The sequence below is a fragment of the Thalassophryne amazonica genome, chromosome 16, assembly GCF_902500255.1.
Source record: "Thalassophryne amazonica chromosome 16, fThaAma1.1, whole genome shotgun sequence".
NCBI classification, from domain to species: Eukaryota; Metazoa; Chordata; class Actinopteri; order Batrachoidiformes; family Batrachoididae; genus Thalassophryne; species Thalassophryne amazonica.
Window position 1 is genome coordinate 16,559,945 of NC_047118.1, and position 21,164 is coordinate 16,581,108.

Below are 21,164 nucleotides of genomic sequence, written 5' to 3' on the forward strand. Positions count from 1 at the left end.
AGGTCCAGTGTGAATGATTAACAAATAAATAAAAGAAATAGTGAGATGTGGAAAATATACAGTGATACGGAATTTTGGTCATATCGCACACAACTAATCTGAACCAATTTAACAGTGTGTTTTAGAAACAAATTGCTGCTTTAAAATGGTCAAAACATTACATGAATGAGTTGCTTCTGAAAATTTAGTGCTCAAAAATACTCAGGGCACTCAATAAAACTGCCACTTTAAGCCATCGGTGTGAAATGATGAAAACTGTTGGGGAAAGTGTGGAACACGGACCCACAACAGGGGGCGCAAATGAACGGACAATGAAGAAGTCAAATAACAAGGTTTTACTGTTGTGAATTCGCACAACAAACACAACAGATCACAATTGTAAGAATAAACCAATTCCACTGGTGACGTGTGGGCAGGCTCGACGATAGGAGACGTCCGTCCGAGTCGAACCGGAACCACCCGATTTCCTCTGCCACCGAACCCCGGGAATACTGGAGTCGCCAAGTCCCGAACTCCCAGGTGGCCACTGCCTCCGCTCGTCGGATCCGGTACTGCTGGCGAGGAACAGAAACAGTCAGATGTGGGTGCGGTGCACCCAGCAACACGTAGGGTGGAAACACCACCTCCACCTCTAGTCACAAACAATATTGCTGTGAAGGGTACTTATCCAATATGGATCAAGTTCAGTCTTCAGCTGTCTTAAGCACAAGCAAAAACAGGTTAGTCCTCAGAAATATGATGACTGGCTGAGTGTGTTACCTTCCTGGTAGAACGATATCTCGGCAATGAGATGGAGATGCCGTCCAGCTGATATACCCCTCAGCTGATGGATGTCAGCTGTTTCAGGTGATGGGTGACGGCTGTCACCTGGGCTGCTCCTCTTCAGCGGCAGCGCCCTCCGGTGCCTGGAGCCCGCACTCCAGGCGGGGCGCCCTCTGGTGGTGGTGGGCCAGCAGTACCTCCTCTTCAGCGGCCCACACAACAGGACCCCCCCCTCAATGGGCGCCTCCAGGCGCCCGACCGGGCTTATCCGGGTGGCGGCGGTAGAAGTCGGCCAGGAGGGCCGGGTCCAGGATGAAGCTCCTTTTCACCCAGGTGCGTTCTTCGGGGCCGTACCCCTCCCAGTCCACCAGGTATTGAAAACCCCGGCCCATCCATCGGACATCCAGAAGCCGGCGCACGGTCCAAGCCGGCTCGCCGTCGATGATCCGGGCAGGAGGTGGCGCCGGACCGGGAGTACAGAGGGGTGAAGTGTGATGTGGCTTGATTCTGGACACATGGAATACAGGATGGATCCGCAGTGAGGCCGGAAGCTGAAGCCTCACTGCGGCGGGATTGACGATCTGGAGGATTTTATATGGTCCTATGTATCGGTCTTTGAGTTTCGGGGAGGCTACTTGCAGTGGTATGTCCTTGGTGGATAGCCACACTTCCTGCCCGGGGCGATACGTAGGGGCCGGGGTCCGCCGTCGGTCTGCATGGGCCTTAGCCCTCGCCCGGGCCCTCAACAAAGCAGAACGGCGGCAACGCCCACACCCGACGGCACTTCCGCAGGTGGGCCTGGACCGAGGGCACACCGACCTCTCCCTCAACCACCGGGAACAATGGGGGCTGATACCCCAAATACACCTCAAAAGGAGAGAGGCCGGTGGCTGACGACACTTGACTGTTGTGGGCGTACTCGATCCAGGCCAGATGAGTACTCCAGGCCGCCGGGTGCGTGGCTGTCACACAACGTAGTGTCTGCTCCATCTCCTGGTTGGCCCGTTCTGCTTGCCTGTTGGTTTGGGGGTGATACCCGGCGAGGGACTGACTGTGGCCCCCAGTTCCCGGCAGAAACTCCTCCAGACGTGCGAGGAGAACTGGGGACCGCGACCGGAGACGATGTCTGATGGTATCCCATGCAGCCGGACGACGTGGTGGACCAGGAGGTCCGCTGTCTCCTGGGCCGTTGGGAGCTTTGGGAGGGCCACGAAGTGGGCCGCCTTGGAGAAGCGGTCCACTATCGTGAGGATGACGGTCTTTCCCTGGGACGGCGGGAGGCCCGTGACAAAATCCAGGCCGATGTGAGACCAGGGGCGATGAGGTACGGGCAGCGGCTGTAGCAAACCCGAGGACATGCTGTGGTCGGCTTTGCCCCTGGCGCAGGTGGTACAGGCCTGGATATAGTCCCGGACGTCGGTCTCCAGGGATGCCCACCAGAAGCGCTGCCGGACGACTGCCACGGTTCTACGCACCCCAGGATGACAGGAGAGCTTCGAACGTGGCAGAAGTCCAGGACTTGCAGCCCTAGCTTCTGTGGGACGTAGAGCCTGTTCTTCGGCCCGGTTCCGGGGTCCGGGCTTCATGCCAGGGCCTCCCGACGGTCTTCTCCACGTCCCAGGTGAGGGTGGCCACGATAGTGGACTCCGGGATGATGGATCCTGGGGTCCGACGGCCCCGTTTGGACCTCATCTTCATGTACCTGGGACAAGGCATTCCGCATCTCTGGTTCTTGGTCCCGGGGACGGTAGGTGATCCGGAAGTCAAAAACGGCCGAAGAACGGTGACCAGCGGGCTTGCCTGGGATTCAGCCGCTTGGCGGTCCTGATATACTCAGGTTCCGGTGGTCAGTTGAAAACCGGTGAATGGCACGGACGTTCCCTCCAACAGATGTCCTCCACTCCTCAAGAGCATCTTTCACCGCAAGGAGTCGTCGATTGCCGACGTCATAGTTCCGTTCGGCCAGGGGCCAACCTGCGGGAAAATAGGCACACAGGTGAAGAACCTTATCGGTCTTCCCGCTCTGGGGACAGCACGGCTTCCTATCCCTGAGTCCAAGGCGTCCACTTCAACCACCAACTGGCGACTAGGATCGGGCTGCACCAGAACGGGTGCAGACGAGAACCGACGTTTCAACCCACTTGAACGCGGCAGCGCAACGATCCGACCAGGTGAAGGGACTTTTGGGAGAGGTCAGGGCTGTCAGGGTGGTAACTACCTGACTGTAGCCCTTAATGAAACCTCCTATAGAAATTAGCATAAGCCGAGGAAGGTTGCAGCTTTCCTACGGCTTGGGGTTGGGCCAGTCTCTACCGCCGCAACCTTGGCCGGATCAGGAGCGACGGAGTTGGAGGAGAAGATGAACCCCAGGAAGGACAAAGACGTGCGGTGGAACTCACACTTCGCCCTTCACAAACAGTCGGTTCTCCAACAACCGCTGTAGGACCCTGACGTACATGCCTAACATGGGTCTCAGGGTCCGGAGAAAGATGAGTATATCGTCTAGGTATACGAAGACGAACCGGTGCAGGAAATCCCGCAAGACATCATTAACCAACGCTTGGAAAGTCGCGGGAGCGTGGTGAGACCGAACGGCATGACCAGGTACTCAAAGTGACCTAACGGGGTGTTAAATGCCGTCTTCCACTCGTCTCCCTTCCGGATCCGAACCAGGTGATACGCATTTCTAAGATCGAGCTTCGTGAATATTCGGGCTCCATGCAGGGGCGTGAACACTGAATCCAACAGGGGCAACGGGTATCGATTGCGAACCGTGATCTCGTTCAGCCCCCTATAATCAATGCATGGGCGAAGTCCGCCATCTTTTTTACCACAAAAAGAAACCTGCACCCATCGGGGAGGTGGAATTCGGATCAACCCGGTGGCTAACGAGTCCCGGATGTAGGTCTCCATTGATTCGCGCTCAGGCAGTGAGAGGTTGTACAGCCTGCTGGACGGGAACTCACTGCCCGGAACCAATCAATGGCACAATCATAAGGACGGTGGGGGGGAAGGGTGAGCGCCAGATCCTTGCTGAACATGTCAACCAGGTCATGGTACTCCACCGGCACCGCCCCCAGATTGGGCGGGACTCTGACCTCCTCCTTAGCCTGGGAGCCGGGAGGAACCGAGGAACCTAAACATACCCGATGGCAGGTCTCGCTCCACTGCACCACTACCCGGACGGCCAGTCGATCCGGGGATTGTGTTTTACCATCCAGGGGAAACCCCAAAATCACACGGGAGGTAGCAGGAGTCACAAAAAACTCGATCTCCTCCCCAGAGTTTACAGGTGGTGTCTTATGCGTGATCGGAGGGAGTAGGGAGCCATCTAGCGCCCGCACCTGCACAGGCGAGGTGAGCGCCACCAGAGGGAGCCCTACCTCCCTAGCCCATCTGCTGTCCAAAGATTCTCCTCCGAGCCCGTGTCCCCAGTGCTGGGGCCTTCAGGGTTGAGTCCTCATAAAGGATCGTAACTGGGAGTCGTGTGGCGATGTGGGTGTGTCCCACGTGAATGTCTTGGCCCACCCCTAGCCCAGTCTCTAGGGGCGGGCGTTGGTGTTTAACCGCTCGGGCAGTCTTTTACGTGATGCTCTATCGAGCCACAAACAAAACAAGCTCCGTGGGCCTGCCTCCTCTGTGCACCTGGTGCCCTAAATGTTGCCCTACTCGTGTCCATTGCTTCGTCAGCAGGGGGAGCTGTGGCCCCACGGAGCGCAGGGGCCGTGGAGCGTGGGGAAGGCGGAGCGCGGTCGGAACCGGAAGGGAGAGGGACGGCGCGTGCCCGGCCACGCCCTTCGTCTCGTTCCCGCCGACGTTCTTCTAACCGGTTATCTAATCGTATGACAAGATCGATGAGCCCATCTAAATCCCGTGGATTGTCCTTAGCCACCAGGTGCTCCTTAAGAACCAATGACAGTCCGTTTACAAAGGCGGCGCGGAGGGCAGTGCTATTCCAGCCGGACCTCACAGCCGCGATGCGGAAGTCGACTGCATAGGCAGCTGCGCTCCGACGCCCCTGTCTCATCGACAGTAGCACAGCTGAAGCGGTTTCTCCTCTATTAGGGTGATCGAACACGGTTCTGAACTCCCTCACAAACCCATCATATGTCTGAAGGAGCCGTGAATTCTGCTCCCAGAGCGCTGTAGCCCAAGCGCGTGCCTCGCCGCGAAGCAGGTTTATTACATAAGCTACCTTGCTAGCATCGGTCGCGTACATAACTGGACGCTGTGCGAAGACGAGCGAACACTGCATGAGGAAATCCGCGCACGTCTCCACACAGCCTCCGTACGGCTCTGGGGGGGCTTATGTATGCTTCCGGGGAAGGTGGGAGGGGTCGTTGAGCGACCAGTGGAACGTCAATGTTACGCACAGGGTCTACGGGAGGGAGAGCCGCAGCGGCGCCCGGAGGGCGCGCTTCCACCTGCGCGGCGAGAGCCTCCACCCTGCGGTTAAGGAGGACGTTCTGCTCGGTCATCAAATCTAACCGAGTCGTGAAAGCGGTGAGGATCCGCTGCAACTCACCGATTACCCCTCCTGCGGACGCCTGCGCATCCTGTTCTTCCATTGGCCGTTCAACAGCCGGTTGATGCCCCTCGGGATCCATGACGTTGGCCGAGATATCCTGTTGGGGAAAGTGAGGAACACGGACCCACAACAGGGGGCGCAAATGAACGGACAATGAAGAAGTCAAATAACAAGGTTTTACTGTTGTGAATTCGCACAACAAACACAACAGATCACAATTGTAAGAATAAACCAATTCCACTGGTGACGTGTGGGCAGGCTCGACGATAGGAGACGTCCGTCCGAGTCGAACCGGAACCACCCGATTTCCTCTGCCACCGAACCCCGGGAATACTGGAGCCGCCAAGTCCCGAACTCCCAGGTGGCCACTGCTCCGCTCGTCGGATCCGGGTACTGCTGGCGAGGAACAGAAAACAGTCAGATGTGGGTGCGGCTGCACCCAGCAACACGTAGGGTGGAAACACCACCTCCACCTCTAGTCACAAACAATATTGCAGTGAAGGGTACTTATCCGATATGGATCAAGTTCAGTCTTCAGCTGTCTTAAGCACAAGCAAAAACAGGTTAGTCCTCAGAAATATGATGACTGGCTGAGTGCGTTACGTTCCTGGTAGAACGATATCTCGGCAATGAAATGGAGATGCCGTCCAGCTGATATACCCCTCAGCTGATGGATGTCAGCTGTTTCAGGTGATGGGTGACGGCTGTCACCTGGGCTGCTCCTCTTCAGCGGCAGCGCCCTCCGGTGCCTGGAGCCCGCACTCCAGGCGGGGCGCCCTCTGGTGGTGGCGGGCCAGCAGTACCTCCTCTTCAGCGGCCCACACAACAGAAAACGCTAATTAAAACAGGTGTTTCAGAAAATGAGCAAATGTTTCAAAATGTTCAAAACGCTAAAGGAAATCGTTTTTAGAATTCATAAGGTGCATTAATATCCCAGAGGAATAGAGTCTAAAACTGCGAGCAGCAATTGGGTCAAATATTTTCATGGTTAATAATTTCTTGTCAAACAGGTTATCAAAGATTTCCTTTTGTGATCTCCTTTTTGGTTGATGTGGTTGTGTGTGTTGTTTCTCTACAGCTTCACAACTTTTCTGATTCATATAAATGCAGCTACTGTTTCAAAATGTGTAATACTTATACTGTACTAAATTGAACAATTCATTCTGTTGTTTTGAAACAGTGAAACAATTCATTCAGAAAGGTGATTCATTGTATCAAAATGGGAGAAAGCCCTACTGAAACAAGTGCTTTAGAAAATGGTTCACTGTTGTGAAACACTAGAAACCCTAAATAAACAAATTCTTCACAAAATGTTTTCTCTTCGAAACCCTTCAACACAAATTTACCTTTTCAAAAATGTCAGAACATTGGACAGAACAATCGTCTCAGAAAGTGATTCATTTTTTGTGATGCACTCTAAACATTATAACAGCGACATCTATCGGACAGGAGGACTAATCCTAATTTCCAGCCATGCATATACAAGTACAAGTACTTTAACTGGTGCTGCTATGTAGTTGTGAAAAATTGCAACTAACATCTTTGTTGTTGTTGTTGTTGTTAATGTTTGTTAGAGAGACACTACTTTGTCCAAGAAAGACTCAAATGTCTCTATTCACAAGAAACTGCTGAGTCAGATTCTGGAATATGAGCATACTAATGTCAAGGTGAGATTCCATGTTTTTTTTTTTGTTTTTTATATTAACACAAAATCTTTGCTAATGTCACCTAAAACACAAAGCTATTTGAATTTTGATTGTTGAAAAACAGCTAAAATGATCCATTTAGCTAAATTTTAAGCTAAATTTTTGAAGCAAATTTTAACTTCAGTTTTTGCTGCCTGATTCTTCTGTTATTTGACAACACAAATTTGGCTGTCGAGGTCAGAAACTTTTAAACACAATTCAGGGAAAAGAAGATTGTACACACATGCTGCCTTTATTCATATCTTTCATGTGAGGGTATTGTTTTCAGCCCTGTGTGTCTGTCCACGTGTGAATAAAATAACTCAGATTTGTTCCAATTTGGAAGAAACTTGGCACAATAACAGAGCCAAGGAAGGACAAAATCAGTTGCTATTGAGAAAAAAGGTTAAAAGGCAAGGTCAAAATTTGGGCCCAGTGATTGTGTAATAAAATGGCATATTTTAAGGAGTTGGGTATGACACATCTACAGTTACTATTACCGTTCTATTGGTAACATGACTTCTGACATTGAGTGATCTTAAAGGTCAAACTCAAGGTCATAAATGTTTGAAATGTTTGGAGCCAATAGAGGTTAAACATAAGGGAAGGTTTGTGTGTTATTCAAGGAAAAAGGAGCTCAGTTTTGGATAGAACTGATCAAATGTCAAGGCCACATAGAACCATATATACACTCAAAAATGGCTCTTTGGATGAACTCAGATTTCCATCTAATAAATATATGTAGTCCCAACCCAAATAAAACACTTAATACAAGATAATTTAATTTAGTTGGGATTACATATATTATTAGATGGAATCCAATCCAGTGAGTCATTTTTTTGAGTGTATCACTCAAACAAATAACTCACTGGATGAACTCAATTCATTTATGGGCAGGATTTCCATCTAATAAATATATGTAGTCCCAAATAAATTAAATTCAATTATTTTGTATAGATGCGATTTATGTGAGTTGGGGCAACATATATTTGTTAGATAGAAATCCTGCTCATAATTTGAGTTCATCCAATGCATCAGTTTTTTTGAGTGGAATATCACTGAATCATAAAGAATTAATTTGCTGTTACTCTGTCAAATATATAATGTGTGCATGTTGCACATTGTGATTTTTCAGTAGATTCTGCCCTAGCTAGGGCACATCATTATCATGATTTGACTCCTCTAGTGTTGCAGAGATATTTGAGTGCTTGACCTCTTCACATCCCTGCATGATGCACATGTTTGCATCATGGGTTTGCACATGAAAAAGGACAGATCCTACCCTCACTCGTTCTTTACTCTGCTGTTCCTCCATTTACTCCTGCTCCATTGAGTCCTGCATAGATTTCACTGTTACACCATGTTAGTAGTTACGGGTAGGAAAAGAAAGAGTGTAGTTATATTTTTCAGAAAATAGGTCATTTTTAACCAATTACAGTCTTGAGAGCATGACAAGCAGCATAAAGTCTCTAAATCGGAACCTTACAATTTGAGGATAAAAGAGCTGATTACATTATTTCAGGAGCTGAGTCATATTCACATTAATAAAGTCATCCCGACTTACTTAGCTTTCTGAATTTATCTTTATAAATGCAGATAAATGTGTTTGCCTTGAATTTTTACTTTGCATTATGCATTGATTTTTTTTTCAACAGCTTTTTATGAAACAGTTATATGGAACAGGGCGTGACTGGGCATGAGCTTTAAGTCTGGATTTGAGTTTTCCTTGTTTTTGCAGAGAGAGCCTTATAACTGGAACGGTCAGGTTAGTCCTCCAGCATGGACGGTGCTGACTCACCACGCTGTGCAAACTGATCTCTCACCTCTGCAACAGGCCATTATGTGAGTATTACACAAGTCAGGTTGATCACGTCAAATGTCACAGGCAGCTTTAGCATCAGTTAAGAGGGGTACGTTTGGTTTTGTGTAACAACACAGCCGCTGGCAGGGCTACAGCAGCCACCATCGGACCCAGAGGGTGTGCTATTCCCTGCTGCTGCGCCTCCTGAGGACTATCGATGCAGAGTGGGACCCTCCCACTGTGAGGGGAGACCTGGTAGGTTCCTCCGGCTTTGCGTTACTATGTAGGAGGAGGGAAAAAAGAAAGAAAAAAACATTTTCATCACCTCATTAGTTCAGCTCTTCACTGACATGCATCAAGGTTTTTGGTTCAGCCAAAAATGTCTCACAGCCGGTGTACTTGAAGCTATAACAGAGCCCTTCCTGTGTCCAGGAGAGGCAGCTGTCAGACAGCTTCAGGCTGTACACAGAGCACTGCCTGTGCCTGATGAAGAACATGCGTCAGGTTTTCCCCTGCACCAGCGCCGCTGCCATTACACGCTACGAGCTTATGCTGAGGTAACGTCACACCGCCATCACATCGCATCTTCACATGCTCGGTCTCACGCTGTGAAGGAAGCAATGATGAGCTCCTGACTCCAAGAAGTGGAAAAAAAGACGCTTAATCATTGCTCATTACTCATGTCAAAGCACTAAACTCAACATGTGGACTTAATCACATATTATTGCAGTTACCTGCTCCACCTCAACAGTATGCTCATCTTAAAGGGGTCACGTTGTGCAAAGTCTGTTTGATATGCTGTTTACAGTTATATATGGTTGGGGTGTCATGTTAAACATTTTCATCACCACAATTCTGTAATTATCGTTTGAAAAGTTTTGCTGTTTTTAGCAAAACAATTTTGTTTAAAAATACTTGCTTTAGACATCTGGGACTAGGGTTGGGTATCGAGAACTGGTTCTTTTCGGGTATCATTAAGAATTGATTTGATCCACCGACATCAATAGCCTTTTTGCTTAACGATTCCCTTATCGGTCCTTCAGAGCGGCCGTTGTTTTTGAGGGTGTTTGTGATAATTCCTCTACATTGATTACAGACCCTGTAGCAGCTCTGTAATCAGCCAGTTCTGCAGCACAACTCCACTTTGAAGCGTGAACCAATGAAGCATTGCTTCGGTCCGCTGGCTCATTGGTTCTTTGATTCGCTGTTCTTCAGAAGTGGCAAGTCCACTTAACCCCTCTCAAAGCCATTAAAATATGTCAATCGTGAGTCACTTTTGTGTGGATTTAAGTCACTAACTGGGACTCTTGTCTTGTTGCAGTCAACAAACGAGAATCGTCCTCCATTCCGTTGGCACATCTCCAAATGCTGTGCTGCTCTCTGCTGAGACAGAGTCCGATCGGAATTAATAACTTCAAAATGAAATGCCGCTTTAAATAAAATGGCTCCTCTTTCCAAACGCTGTAATACAGACAATAAACTACAATCAACTAAAATGTTTTTCCTCCCAAAATGAGATCTCCTGCATTCTTTATGAATTACATCCTGACATGCAGCACAGCTGGCTGCAAGAGCTCAGCTCAGACGTATGGAAAGGCATTCATGCCAATAATGTCTGAAAGGAAATGCTTTTGACAAAAACTACAGATGTTGTTTATTTCTATTTATGTCCAGAGATCAAGGATCCACCATGTAGAGTTTATTATGTCCAGAGTTTAACGATCCAGTGACCAAATTCATATTTATTTACTTTAAGACTCAATAAAATGTTGTTGACATAGAAAACCTGTAAAGCCTACTTTTAGTACACAGAAAATTCACAAGGGGTATCAATAAGGGAATCGATAAGCGGAATTGATAATGGTATCGATAGATAAAATCTTATCAATACCATCCCTATCTGTGAAATATGTAACTGAAGTGCAACAGGGACAGAAGGCAGTTTTTTTTTGTTGTTGTTTTTTTTTAAGAAACATGAAGCCAATGCAGAAGTGCCAAATTTTGCAGTTCCTTGAATGGCCACTTGAGGCTGGCTCAAAAAGTGAGTCAATCCGCGTAGTCCCCCATGTTAAAATCTCCAACTTTACAGCAAAGGCAAACCTGTTTACACCCTAGTACACAAAAGGGTTTTGGTTTCCATGAAGTTTGAGTGGCAGCTAGTGTTCCCTGTGGGTCCAGGATCTTGCTGACAGATGCTGCTACCTGCTGTGGACTTGACCATCTTTGTCCTTTGCGCGCATTTTATTAAAAATATCTGATATAATATGGGTCACTGTGCAGTAAATTGTACCAATAGTCTATCTAAGAACTCACTTTCAGCACTAGTTAGCAAGTATCAATATTTTAGTGACCTTACATTTGCAGGTTGGAGCATTTAATACTTGCAATTTAGCTATTTATTGAGAAAAGTACACATTAATCCAACACCCAAACCAAGGTTAGCTGGTTAGTCTTAGTTTGTTTGATAGCTACAAGATAGATGTCTGTGCAGGCTTCAGTCGTCCCACCCAGGTCACACTGGTCTTGCCCTTACTCAGCCTCTTTACCCATTTATTGGTTGTTCGGGAGTTTGATGTAGACAGGTACTGCCTGGATGACGACATTTGGAGCCACCCCTTTTGAGCTTCCACTCTTCCGAAAACCTACGGGTGTTGCCGCAGAGGGTTTGTCCAGAACAGAGAATTTACTATAAAATGTATAGAACATATTAACAAGAATTAATGTCACACATAGTTAAATAATCATAATCCCGCCAAGCCCCACCAAGAAAAAGCCTTTGGAGCCACCGTTACCCAGTGAGCTAGATGTACAATATGACCCCTTTAACATGTCTCATTATTTTTTTACACTTCTCTCACATTTTGCTTTCATTCCACACATAAAATCAGCAACTGAGTCATTTCCTACTTTTAATGCACTGCACATCTCAGCTGTGAGTAAAATTTAATGGTTGTATCAAATCTGCTGAGAATGAAATTGATCAAGGGTGGCATGGTGGATTAGTGGTTAGCACTGCTGCCCCACAGCAAGAAAAGTCCTGGGTTTGAATCCAGCATGGTCCTTTCTGCGTGAACTTTGCATGTTCTCCCCATGTTTGAATGGGTGCCCTTCGGTGCTCCAGCTTCCAAGGTGAACTGGGAACATTGAGTTTGTCTCTCTATAGGTCCATCAACCCTGTGCTATAACAGGCTTCCTATCTAAGGTGTTGCCCAGTGTCAAGCCCAGTGACGGCTGGGGTATACTCAAAAAAAATAAATAAATAAACAATCACGAAAGTCATGGAAACTGTGAGCATCTCAATCAATCAATCAATTTTTCAATCAATCAATTTTTTTATATAGCGCCAAATCACAACAAACAGTTGCCCCAAGGCGCTTTATATTGTAAGGCAAGGCCATACAATAATTATGTAAAACCCCAATGGTCAAAACGACCCCCTGTGAGCAAGCACTTGGCTACAGTGGGAAGGAAAAACTCCCTTTTAACAGGAAGAAACCTCCAGCAGAACCAGGCTCAGGGAGGGGCAGTCTTCTGCTGGGACTGGTTGGGGCTGAGGGAGAGAACCAGGAAAAAGACATGCTGTGGAGGGGAGCAGAGATTGATCACTAATGATTAAATGCAGAGTGGTGCACACAGAGCAAAAAGAGAAAGAAACAGTGCATCATGGGAACCCCCCAGCAGTCTACGTCTATAGCAGCATAACTAAGGGATGGTTCAGGGTCACCTGATCCAGCCCTAACTATAAGCTTTAGCAAAAAGGAAAGTTTTAAGCCTAATCTTAAAAGTAGAGAGGGTGTCTGTCTCCCTGATCCGAATTGGGAGCTGGTTCCACAGGAGAGGAGCCTGAAAGCTGAAGGCTCTGCCTCCCATTCTACTCTTACAAACCCTAGGAACTACAAGTAAGCCTGCAGTCTGAGAGCGAAGCGCTCTATTGGGGTGATATGGTACTACGAGGTCCCTAAGATAAGATGGGACCTGATTATTCAAAACCTTATAAGTAAGAAGAAGAATTTTAAATTCTATTCTAGAATTAACAGGAAGCCAATGAAGAGAGGCCAATATGGGTGAGATATGATCTCTCCTTCTAGTCCCCGTCAGTACTCTAGCTGCAGCATTTTGAATTAACTGAAGGCTTTTTAGGGAACTTTTAGGACAACCTGATAATAATGAATTACAATAGTCCAGCCTAGAGGAAATAAATGCATGAATTAGTTTTTCAGCATCACTCTGAGACAAGACCTTTCTGATTTTAGAGATATTGCGTAAATGCAAAAAAGCAGTCCTACATATTTGTTTAATATGCACTTTGAATGACATATCCTGATCAAAAATGACTCCAAGATTTCTCACAGTATTACTAGAGGTCAGGGTAATGCCATCCAGAGTAAGGATCTGGTTAGACACCATGTTTCTAAGATTTGTGGGGCCAAGTACAATAACTTCAGTTTTATCTGAGTTTAAAAGCAGGAAATTAGAGGTCATCCATGTCTTTATGTCTGTAAGACAATCCTGCAGTTTAGCTAATTGGTGTGTGTCCTCTGGCTTCATGGATAGATAAAGCTGGGTATCATCTGCGTAACAATGAAAATTTAAGCAATACCGTCTAATAATACTGCCTAAGGGAAGCATGTATAAAGTAAATAAAATTGGTCCTAGCACAGAACCTTGTGGAACTCCATAATTAACTTTAGTCTGTGAAGAAGATTCCCCATTTACATGAACAAATTGTAATCTATTAGACAAATATGATTCAAACCACCGCAGCGCAGTGCCTTTAATACCTATGGCATGCTCTAATCTCTGTAATAAAATTTTATGGTCAACAGTATCAAAAGCAGCACTGAGGTCTAACAGAACAAGCACAGAGATGAGTCCACTGTCCGAGGCCATAAGAAGATCATTTGTAACCTTCACTAATGCTGTTTCTGTACTATGATGAAATTCTAAAACCTGACTGAAACTCTTCAAATAGACCATTCCTCTGCAGATGATCAGTTAGCTGTTTTACAACTACCCTTTCAAGAATTTTTGAGAGAAAAGGAAGGTTGGAGATTGGCCTATAATTAGCTAAGATAGCTGGGTCAAGTGATGGCTTTTTAAGTAATGGTTTAATTACTGCCACCTTAAAAGCCTGTGGTACATAGCCAACTAACAAAGATAGATTGATCATATTTAAGATCGAAGCATTAAATAATGGTAGGACTTCCTTGAGCAGCCTGGTAGGAATGGGGTCTAATAAACATGTTGATGGTTTGGATGAAGTAACTAATGAAAATAACTCAGACAGAACAATCGGAGAGAAAGAGTCTAACCAAATACCGGCATCACTGAAAGCAGCCAAAGATAACGATACGTCTTTGGGATGGTTATGAGTAATTTTTTCTCTAATAGTTAAAATTTTGTTAGCAAAGAAAGTCATGAAGTCATTACTAGTTAAAGTTAATGGAATACTCAGCTCAATAGAGCTCTGACTCTTTGTCAGCCTGGCTACAGTGCTGAAAAGAAACCTGGGGTTGTTCTTATTTCTTCAATTAGTGATGAGTAGAAAGATGTCCTAGCTTTACGGAGGGCTTTTTTATAGAGCAACAGACTCTTTTTCCAGGCTAAGTGAAGATCTTCTAAATTAGTGAGACGCCATTTCCTCTCCAACTTACGGGTTATCTGCTTTAAGCTACGAGTTTGTGAGTTATACCACGGAGTCAGACACTTCTGATTTAAAGCTCTCTTTCTCAGAGGAGCTACAGCATCCAAAGTTGTCTTCAATGAGGATGTAAAACTATTGACGAGATACTCTATCTCCCTTACAGAGTTTAGGTAGCTACTCTGCACTGTGTTGGTATATGGCATTAGAGAACATAAAGAAGGAATCATATCCTTAAACCTAGTTACAGCGCTTTCTGAAAGACTTCTAGTGTAATGAAACTTATTCCCCACTGCTGGGTAGTCCATCAGAGTAAATGTAAATGTTATTAAGAAATGATCAGACAGAAGGGAGTTTTCAGGGAATACTGTTAAGTCTTCTATTTCCATACCATAAGTCAGAACAAGATCTAAGATATGATTAAAGTGGTGGGTGGACTCATTTACTTTTTGAGCAAAGCCAGTAGAGTCTAATAATAGATTAAATGCAGTGTTGAGGCTGTCATTCTCAGCATCTGTGTGGATGTTAAAATCGCCCACTATAATTATCTTATCTGAGCTAAGCACTAAGTCAGACAAAAGGTCTGAAAATTCACAGAGAAACTCACAGTAACGACCAGGTGGACGACAGATAATAACAAATAAAACTGGTTTTTGGGACTTCCAATTTGGATGGACAAGACTAAGAGACAAGCTTTCAAATGAATTAAAGCTCTGTCTGGGTTTTTGATTAATTAATAAGCTGGAATGGAAGATTGCTGCTAATCCTCCGCCCCGGCCCGTGCTACGAGCATTCTGACAGTTAGTGTGACTCGGGGGTGTTGACTCATTTAAACTAACATATTCATCCTGCTGTAACCAGGTTTCTGTTAGGCAGAATAAATCAATATGTTGATCAATTATTATATCATTTACCAACAGGGACTTAGAAGAGAGAGACCTAATGTTTAATAGACCACATTTAACTGTTTTAGTCTGTGGTGCAGTTGAAGGTGCTATATTATTTTTTCTTTTTGAATTTTTATGCTTAAATAGATTTTTGCTGGTTATTGGTAGTCTGGGAGCAGGCACCGTCTCTACGGGGATGGGGTAATGAGGGGATGGCAGGGGGAGAGAAGCTGCAGAGAGGTGTGTAAGACTACAACTCTGCTTCCTGGTCCCAACCCTGGATAGTCACGGTTTGGAGGATTTAAGAAAATTGGCCAGATTTCTAGAAATGAGAGCTGCTCCATCCAAAGTGGGATGGATGCCGTCTCTCCTAACAAGACCAGGTTTTCCCCAGAAGCTTTGCCAATTATCTATGAAGCCCACCTCATTTTTTGGACACCACTCAGACAGCCAGCAATTCAAGGAGAACATGCGGCTAAACATGTCACTCCCGGTCCGATTGGGGAGGGGCCCAGAGAAAACTACAGAGTTCGACATTGTTTTTGCAAAGTTACACACCGATTTAATGTTAATTTTAGTGACCTCCGATTGGCGTAACCGGGTGTCATTACTGCCGACGTGAATTACAATCTTACCAAATTTACGCTTAGCCTTAGCCAGCAGTTTCAAATTTCCTTCAATGTCGCCTGCTCTGGCCCCCGGAAGACAATTGACTATAGTTGCTGGTGTCGCTAACTTCACATTTCTCAAAACAGAGTCGCCAATAACCAGAGTTTGATCCTCGGCGGGTGTGTCGTCGAGTGGGGAAAAACGGTTAGAGATGTGAACGGGTTGGCGGTGTACACGGGGCTTCTGTTTAGGGCTACGCTTCCTCCTCACAGTCACCCAGTCGGCCTGCTTTCCCGGCTGCTCGGGATCTGCCAGGGGGTAACTAACGGCGGCTAAGCTACCTTGGTCCGCACCGACTACAGGGGCCTGGCTAGCTGTAGAATTTTCCACGGTGCGGAGCCGAGTCTCCAATTCGCCCAGCCTGGCCTCCAAAGCTACGAATAAGCTACACTTATTACAAGTACCATTACTGCTAAAGGAGGCCGAGGAATAACTAAACATTTCACACCCAGAGCAGAAAAGTGCGGGAGAGACAGGAGAAGCCGCCATGCTAAACCGGCTAAGAGCTAGTAGCTACGCTAAGCTAGCGGATTCCTAAAAACACGCAAAGTGAATAATGTGTAAATAATTTAGAGGTGATTCAGCAGAAGGAGTGCTTTAGTTAAGGCACGTAAAGATTACACTGGGAAACAAATCGTAATCTAGATAACTAGATCAATCTAACTGCGCAGATTAAACAGCTAACAGATACAGCAAAACACCGCTGTGCTCCGGAACAGGAAGTGATACAATACCGCAGTGAGAGCCAACCACCAGTGAATATTGTGAATATTATGGAATTGCAAGAAGAATTTTAACACTATTGCATTTGTGAACAAGGAGCCCTTTTAACTGAACACCAGATGGAGGACTATCATCACAATCATTTGGCAGAAGCAAAAAAAAAAAAAAGTCAAACAGCCATTTGGTCAGAGAAGGAATTTAAACCACTAAAATGACAATATTACAAATATAGAACACAATGGTAAAGTGCCCTTGGCCATATGAGCATAAAAATAGGAAACGCAACATCTAGTTTCACTTGGCCAACTCAGGCAGTAGCGCCAATAAACTGCCCTGGTGGACAAACCCCAATATAAAATGTGACCTTTTGTCCTGGAAGTAGGCCATGGTCAGCTACCTTCAATGTCCTACAAGTTCATTATTCTGAGATTACACCCTGTAAATGTAACGTTGTGACAACAGAGAGAATGGATGTAATGAATGAGAGAGTGTGGAGAAAGAATGTGACCTTTTGACCCCTTACAATAGGTCAAGGTTAGCTATCTTTGAACTTGCCCAAGGTCTGTGTCACAAGAATGCTCCTTGTGAATTTGAAGACCCTGGCAGTAATAGGACTGGAGTTACACTGAGCACAGACAGACAGACAGACAGACTGACAGATGCAAAATCTTCACATTACCCAATGGCCATATTTTGGCCTCGAGTAAAAATCCAAATCCACATGCCAGTAAAACCAGTACACCGTGCTCTGCCACATCTGAAGGAGTCCGTTTTCCTATCACACTTGTCCAGGCTCTGTTAAATGACCAGCACCTCAAGGGAGATTTATGCAATTCCCCAGTGACACACACTCACGAACACATGCATTCACACACGCATGCACAAATTAGAGCATCTCAAGTGGCAGTTACAGCTGCATTACGTTTCCCCTCCTGCAGGAAAAATAGTGTATACTGCACACAATTAGAGAATAGAGAGTTTAGGAAGATTGTAGCATTTGTGCTAATTGAATTCTCAGGACAAAATGTTGGTGCAGGATGTGAAACGTTCATTTCAGTGATCTAAAAGTACTTGATCTTAATGTTTTCCTGTCTGTGTGTGTCTGTGTTAGGGGTATTGGCTACATGCAAAACATGCGGGCTTTTAAGACGGTATGTCCTCTTCGAAATGAGCTGCATTTGGACATCACCACTGCTCTCAAGGTAAAGCTGACGGTGTGGCACAAACTATATTATATATATATATATATACACTCAACAAAAATATAAACGCAACACTTTTGGTTTTGCTCCCATTTTGTATGAGATGAACTCAAAGATCTAAAACTTTTTCCACATACACAATATCACCATTTCCCTCAAATATTGTTCACAAACCAGTCTAAATCTGTGATAGTGAGCACTTCTCCTTTGCTGAGATAATCCATCCCACCTCACAGGTGTGCCATATCAAGATGCTGATTAGACACCATGATTAGTGCACAGGTGTGCCTTAGACTGCCCACAATAAAAGGCCACTCTGAAAGGTGCAGTTTTATCACACAGCACAATGCCACAGATGTCGCACGATTTGAGGGAGCGTGCAATTGGCATGCTGACAGCAGGAATGTCAACCAGAGCTGTTGCTCGTGTATTGAATGTTCATTTCTCTACCATAAGCCGTCTCCAAAGGCGTTTCAGAGAATTTGGCAGTACATCCAACCAGCCTCACAACCGCAGACCACATGTAACCACACCAGCCCAGGACCTCCACATCCAGCATGTTCATCTCCAAGATCGACTGAGACCAGCCACTCGGACAGCTGCTGAAACAATCGGTTTGCATAACCAAAGAATTTCTGCGCAAACTGTCAGAAACCATCTCAGGGAAGCTCATCTGCATGCTTGTCGTCCTCATCGGGGTCTCGACCTGGCTCCAATTCGTCGTCGTAACCGACTTGAGTGGGCAAATGCTCACATTTGCTGGCATTTGGCACGTTGGAGAGGTGTTCTCTTCACGGATGATGTGAAGGAGATGTGTTGCACTGCATGAGGCAAATGGTGGTCACACCAGATACTGACTGGTATCCCCCCCCAATAAAACAAAACTGCACCTTTCAGAGTGGCCTTTTATTGTGGGCAGTCTAAGGCACACCTGTGCACTAATCATGGTGTCTAATCAGCATCTTGATATGGCACACCTGTGAGGTGGGATGGATTATCTCAGCAAAGGAGAAGTGCTCACTATCACAGATTTAGACTGGTTTGTGAACAATATTTGAGGGAAATGGTGATATTGTGTATGTGGAAAAAGTTTTAGATCTTTGAGTTCATCTCATACAAAATGGGAGCAAAACCAAAAGTGTTGCGTTTATATTTTTGTTGAGTATATATATATATATATGTGTGTGTGTGTGTGTGTGTTTTTGTACAACTGCAGTGGCAACACATTTGCATACCACAATTGAATGTTGAAAATTCTAAATTACTAACTTAGGAAATGTATCTAACATGATTGATAACCTCAAATTGTAGGCAAAAGTTCATTCACACACTCAAACAACATCATAGAATGACTGGAACATTAATGAGCTATGTCTTCTGGTGGAACCTACACCAGGTTTTGTCTCATCAGTGTACACCTACTCAGCAAAAGAAAAGAAAATAACATCACAACCATAAAGTTAGTTTATTAACTGTATCAATGGCTAGCAGGCTAATATGAGACTTTGAACACTTGGGCTCATAAATTAGCTCAATAAGATGTTTTCTGAAACAGCTACATGCTAAATAGGCTAATGGTTAGTTAGCATGTAACTAGCTATACTACAGAATGGTGCATGGGTACAAATTGTTGTAAGAGTTGCAGTTTATCACTGTGCTGTTTACGCTCAGTTATTTGTGTTCTTGAGTATTAGATTAAATGCACTGAAGAAATGCTATTGATGGTCTGAAATGTTAGCATTGAAAATGGTTTCTTTTGACAGAAATATAAACTGGAACTTGTAATGGATTGGCTATGGATCCCAATGAGGGGAAGTAACATGATGGGAAAGCAAATACAGGTTTATTTTCCCAAAAGTGCAACTGAAACGCAGCAAGCTGACTTAGCAAACTAAAACCAGCTTGATCAAAAATAGGCAACAGGTCAGGCACATGGGTGAATCCAGTTGGCGATGGTCTTTCTGAGGGAGTCAGCAGAGGGTTAACCAAAAAACAGGCACAGTTCAGTCATGAGAAGTTTTCATTTGAAGCAGTCAGTCCAAAAATGATAGGCAAAACAGTAAAAGTGATCACTGTAACAAAACGCTAGAGAGCAGGATGGACCTCATACAATCTGGCAAGGAGGGACCTCTTTAAATATCCATAAATATGCTTGTAAACAATAAAACCTGAAAGTGCGGAAACATGTGAAACAGGACAAGCAGGAACAACATGAGTTACATGAAACAAACAGACCAAACGTCAAAGTAAAAGTATCAGAGAATATTTACAATGGGGAATAATTAGCCAGATCACACGGAGAATAATAAATAACACCCAGAGAGTAATACTAGGAGCACAGTAATGCAGAGGACACACCAGAAAACAGAACAATGTGGTGATCAAACCAAAACACCAAAATGTGACCCACACCAAAACTGTTCCATGCATATTTTCGTATTGTGCACCTGGCGTATGTGTGACAGGAAATCATGTATGGTAGTTGTAAAAAAAAAGGAAGGAGTGAATGTGGTTATTAATGTTTTGCTGTATTCATAAGCTTTTTGAACCTTGTGTGGTGCACCTTGATATACAAGAAGCATCGCTGTTATCGCAACATAGAGCAACTTTTTCATGATCGTCTTCTTTGTTGCTAGGCAGCACAAACAGCCATTGTGAACATAATGCATGTAAACCCTTCATAGAGTCGCAATGGCACACCAGTACATATTGAATCTAATGTTGTTCGTGTGGGGAATACAGTAAAAGTATATTTATCATAGCAAATGGCACAGGAGACTGAAGTGGTTTGTCTATTTTTATTTATTTGAAAAAAGATAAATGGTATGTAGGGTAAACCCGTCATCATGACACATCATCATAACTTATTGTGCAATCAGTTCCTTTTTGTTCTTTCTTTCTTTTCAATGCCAGTGCACAACAACCTGCCAGACATTTATATCCTGTAGATCTGAACTCCAGTTAACATATTCAGGTGACATTTAATTCAGCTAAATGTATTTATATGTCATCCCAAAGTGCACGAGTAAGGTTTAAACCTTATCCACCAAAAACAACAGACTCATTTTGGGCCCCAACAAAAGTATATGGCTGTGTCCCAATTGCCCAGCTTACCAGATAAGCACACAGCACCATACTGAAATATGTGACATCACTTGTGGGCTGGTCCTCAATGGTCTCCACTAACTAGCTTAGTTAATATCTGAATTACAAGGAGATCATGTAAGGAACATATTTCTGCTGCTTTATGTTGACTTAATGGACTG

At 45.1% G+C, this 21,164-nt stretch overlaps 1 protein-coding gene across 1 annotated transcript in view; it reads left to right on the forward strand.

Annotated features, from left to right (window-relative positions):
* Nucleotides 1-21,164, forward strand: part of baiap3 (BAI1 associated protein 3) — a 127,825-nt gene that overhangs the window by 78,127 nt on the left and 28,534 nt on the right. The window contains 5 exon segments of the mRNA XM_034190164.1: nt 6,865-6,957; nt 8,714-8,817; nt 8,914-9,031; nt 9,209-9,333; nt 17,808-17,898. Coding sequence (XP_034046055.1) covers nt 6,865-6,957; nt 8,714-8,817; nt 8,914-9,031; nt 9,209-9,333; nt 17,808-17,898 — 531 coding nt within the window.